The 4,764-nt window shown below is 49.1% G+C and overlaps 1 protein-coding gene across 1 annotated transcript; it reads left to right on the forward strand.

Moving 5' to 3' along the window:
* Positions 1–290: 290 nt before the first annotated feature.
* Positions 291–4,085, forward strand: ptmab (prothymosin alpha b). The gene is made up of 5 exons (XM_069684690.1): positions 291–460; positions 2,775–2,840; positions 2,980–3,064; positions 3,154–3,239; positions 3,334–4,085. Exons 1-5 carry the CDS (start codon positions 416–418, stop codon positions 3,376–3,378), a joined length of 327 nt encoding a protein of 108 aa, XP_069540791.1. The 5' UTR covers positions 291–415; the 3' UTR covers positions 3,379–4,085.
* Positions 4,086–4,764: the final 679 nt, after the last annotated feature.

Below are 4,764 nucleotides of genomic sequence, written 5' to 3' on the forward strand. Positions count from 1 at the left end.
TATTTAGTGCGTAATTCGGTGTAAAGTGACTTCTCTCGGTTTCACGGTGTGGAAACGGACCGCGGCTCGTTCACAGAGTCCGTTTTGTCGAGTTTAATCGGTCAGTTATTGTTTTTGTGGAGAAAAGACAGTAGCAGCGGCGGATGGAGGGGAGGGGGGCGTGGTCTCTGGGTTTAGAAATTCTATCCATTGTTCCACTCCAACGCGCGAAGAGAACACCTCTGTGGAGCTTTCAGCCAATCAGCCTCCACCGTCCTCCTCTAAACTCCGCCCATGAGCCTATATTAAAGGCTCGGCCGTGAGCAGCGCTGGCCACTGGCACAATATAACACTGTTTGATCGACTAACCGAGGAGAGGGATTTACTTTATTCAACCTTTCATTTCAGCCGTCCTTTATTTTATTGAACTGAAACAATGGCAGACGCTAAAGTTGACACCAGCTCGGATATCTCTACAAAGGTAAGCCGCCTCGCACCTTCACCGCAGCGCCCGCACTGAGCCCCGCACAGAATCCGCTCTCCAGCCTGTAACCTAGATTTTAAAAAGCTTCCGTCGCCGCTTCGCGCTCATTCGGACTCTGAGAAGTGGGAGTCGGAGAGAGAGAAGAGGGGAATCCGGTGTTCGCGTTCTTTCTCTCACCTCTGATGGAAAATGTTATAGAAATAGAAGCGGGGGGTCTCAGCACCGCATCATGGAAACAGGCTGCGCGTTCAGTCCGCGTCTCATTGTCCGGAGAGTAACAGTCAGCGCGGGTTCTTTGTTTATACAAGCGGCTCGGTTCCCCTCTCTGAAACACGCACGGCAGGTCCGGACCCGCTCACTGGCGAGCAGCAGCCGCTCCCGCACACACTTCACGGCTTTAACAGCTCTTTACCTGCCGCTCCAACCGCTCACTGACGCGCCTATTCGCGCATTTTTATTCCATATCCTGCGAATGTGAATAAAATCGAATGTGAGTCCCGCTTCCAGCCGGAGAGAAACATCCCGGATCGTTTTCTTAAAAGAGCGATAACCAGCTGCTGGGCTGAGCCGCGGACTGAACGGGGTTTTCAGAAGCTCTCCAGCGGGGCTTTGAGGCTGAAGTTGGTCCGTTTGAATGGAGACGGAGAGGCAGGCAGGCAGGCAGGCAGGCGGTGCGTAATTCACTGATGTCAACTTTCCGGGCTTCAAGTCTTTATAGGTTGTTTATTTAATCATTGGACCTGTTTTTATGGAGCAGCAGCGGCCTGCGTGGCTGCACCGACCGACCCGGTTTGTTTACCGACTCAGGAAGGTCGGCGGCTGTTTGAACGGGCTCTGTTTATTCAGCCTCCGTTTACCGGAGAGTCTGTGGCACAGCGAGCCGCGGCTTCCGCTTCTTCTTCAGTCTTTTTGGAGCACGTTTGCAGGGCGCGTTTACGTCTCAGGGGAAAAGTTTTTCTCTCTTTTTCTGTAATGCAGCCCACTTCTCTCCCCTCTGTGTGTGTGTGTGTGTGTGTGTATGTGTCTGTGTATCTGTGTGGCCGGGCTGGAGGTGTGATGTGACGGTGCTGGTTTTCCCCTCTTTGTGATCCGTCACTGGTTTGGACTCTGTCCTTCTCTCTGACCACCTTTGTGCAGCTGTAAATGTTAATTTCCGTCCTATTGGACTTTGGATCAGATTGGGTAAAACTTTAATAGCCCCCGCGGGGGGAGTCGGGGCTCCGCAGCAGTAGCGGCGGGGGGGTGGGGGGGTGGTGAAGGATCCAGCCTTTAGATAATAAGAGCAGCAGCGAGCCGCGGAGCTGAATAATTGTGACTGATTCTAACAAATGAACATACGGAGAAGGTGGGGAGGCAGAAGTTGAGGCCTGGCATTAGCGCTGATAATCCGGGGTGCCTGCTCTGCCACTATTTATAGTTGTGGAGCATTTTTACGCACAAGCGCCTTTTTACGCACAGTCGGCCAGTGAGCGAGCGGAGCCTCCAGCTCAACTCAACCTCATTTGTCTCCTGCCAAGGAGCCGCCGATGCTCCTAAACAGCTTAATGGATTTTAACCAATAAGATTATGTAAAGCAATTAATCAATAGCCGTGTATGTGTTGGGCGTGCGTGCAGCGGGGATAACAGGCTGGGAGCGGACGATGTCGACAAAACGAGGAAACCGAGCGCTATTAATAGGCTCGGCGGGCGGTTTTCCGGTCCAAGCGGGGCGCAAATAAAACCCTGAAGGTGTGTGTGACGGTGTGTGTGCGGACTCCGGTCCCGTCACGCCGCCTTCTTTCGTTTTTCTGGCCGCTTCCTCGCCTGCCATGTGTCGTCTTCTATTGTCCTTTCCAGCCTCCGTTACAACAAGCTGCCAGCAGCAGCAGCGTGTATCGCGCTCGCCGCCGCCTCCCCCTTCCCTCCTCCTCCTCCTCCTCCTCCATCACCCCCCCCCCCCCCTCCCCTGCTCCTGCGCCGTCCTGTGTTATTTTAAATGGCGCGGTGCATCCTGGGTATTGCAGTGCCTCTCCCGGGCGTGTCTCGTGACATATGGCGGTGACGGCAGCCAGCGGAAGACTACAATACCCAGAGTGCCCCGGGGGCCACATCAAAGTATCAGATTACAACACATTAGAGGGGATGGAGTGGGAGGGGGGAGGATCTGCAGAGACCAATATGGAGTTTAAATAGGAAGCCTTCATTCTGACAGGAGCTCCCAGCAAGCACTGGGGCTCCAGTAACTAGGCCATCAGGTAGCAGCAGCCGGGACAAGTTTTTATACATCAGCTGCTCGTTTTTATTTAAACTTTCTTTGTTTATTTTCATCAGGACCTGAAAGACAAGAAGCTGCAGGAGGAGAAGGAGAACGGCAAAGAGGCTGCCACCAACGGAAAGGTAACCTCCATCGCCCTAACCCGCTCCATACATGGCTCTGGTGTTCCCCCTGCCAGGCACTTCCTCCTAATCTTTAAGCTCTTTTTCTCCGCTCAGTTTCAGGAAGTAAAGTCAACTTTCTGAACTTTTTATTTTCCAGGAGAATGAGGAGAACGGCGAGCCCGAGGTAGACGATGAAGAGGACGAGGATGTGGACGAGGAGGACGAGGAAGATGACGGAGAAGGTAGCTGGAAGAATTTTGTTTTCTACTTCAAAGTTACATCATTTGCTGAAATAGTGCAAAAAGTCTCACTGTCTTCTTTTGTTGCACAGGTGATGAGGAAGACGAGGAGGACGACGATGACGAGATTGAGGGCGGCACAAAACGGGCAGCTGAGGATGACGACGACGACGACGAGGTGAGACGCCAAAATCCCTCCATAAATCAAAAGAGACCCAACAAGTCACACGCTCACGTTTCACTAACTTACTTTCTTCTTCTCCTTCTTCCAGGACGACGTCGAAACCAAGAAGCAGAAAACCGACGATGACGATTGATGCGTTTCCCCCCCGCGCCATCCTGCTGAACCACTTCCTGATTCTTCACCTCTGACTGTTTTGATATGTCACAGGTGGGGGGGCTGGAGGACTGATTTAAAAAGGAAAAAAAATAATAATAAAAAAATCCAACATGGTCTTTAGCAAGTAGAGTTCAACAAACATCTACCACGTCCACACTCTCTCTCTCGATCGCCCCTCAAAACTGCAAAACAAATTTTCTAGAGGAACCCGCCAACACGTCGACGCAGAAATCCGGCTTCTCTTCAACAACAACACGAAAGGAGAATTTGTTTGTATTTTTATTTACATTTTATATTTTTGTACATATTGTTAGGAGGAGGGGGGGTCAGCTTCTCTCTCAGCAGCGATCTGTCAGACCAAATCGGTGCTTCTTTAACGAAAGATTTTACTTGGTTGACCATGTTACGATATCTCAGCAGATAGAAGAGAAAACCTGTAAAAACAGTTAAAAAACCTCTTAAGCCGTTGAACTCAGAGCATTCCAGTAAATTTAATGTATGTACTTTAGCTGTACCATAACTAGTTTGTTTGTATGGGAGGGTAAGGCCAAAGAAAAGAGCCTCTTTTCTTTTTCCTTTTTTCTTTTGTTTTTGTCAGCGACTTTGTTTTATGACGGCCTGTTTTGATGTATGTGCGAAGTTTGTTGTTTGACAATAAACCGGACTTTTATTTTGTGAGTTGTACTTTGTATCTCTGCTCGTTCTTTCCTGTCAGACGCTCAGGTAGAGGTGAGCCCGGGCTGCCGCACACGGGCGCCAGTGAGGGAAAGAAACCAGACACTTGTGTCTTTGACTTTTTCCGTGTTGAGCTGCTTTACAAGTACACTACACCAAACTCCAGAGGGAATTTTGCACGTTTAACTGCACAGTCACAAAGCATGATGGTAGGAAACACGTGGCATTGTTTTAGATTAAACCCGATGTTTTCAAACAGTGGTTCGGGCCCCCACAAGAGGCCACGGGATGATTTAAAGTGGACAGAAGCTGAGGACACATGAGCTTCTGCTTCCTGGTGAAACGCAGCTCATTTAACTTCTTCAGGACTGTTGGAATAAAACAAAACACCTGATAGACTGTAAGTATGTTTAGGAGGGAAATATTACACCTTTACTTCACTCAGCTTATGAGAGCAGTTTAGGACCTTGTGTTTCAGAGATGTAAGAACTCTTTAAGGATTAAAGCAGAATCATACACATGCATGGAGCAATAACACTATTAACCATAGGAGCGTATTTGCTCATAAGTCATATTAAAGCACTCATTCATGCATTATTCTGCATTCTGTACTACAACTTCTTGGTCATTATATAACATCTTTCATGAATGAAATGTTAATTACAGTTTATTTGTAAAATGTTAGGAC

This window comes from Semicossyphus pulcher, unplaced genomic scaffold (assembly GCF_022749685.1).
Source record: "Semicossyphus pulcher isolate SPU_LCO1_2020_fin unplaced genomic scaffold, fSemPul1.0.p SCAF_7, whole genome shotgun sequence".
Taxonomy (NCBI): domain Eukaryota; kingdom Metazoa; phylum Chordata; class Actinopteri; order Labriformes; family Labridae; genus Semicossyphus; species Semicossyphus pulcher.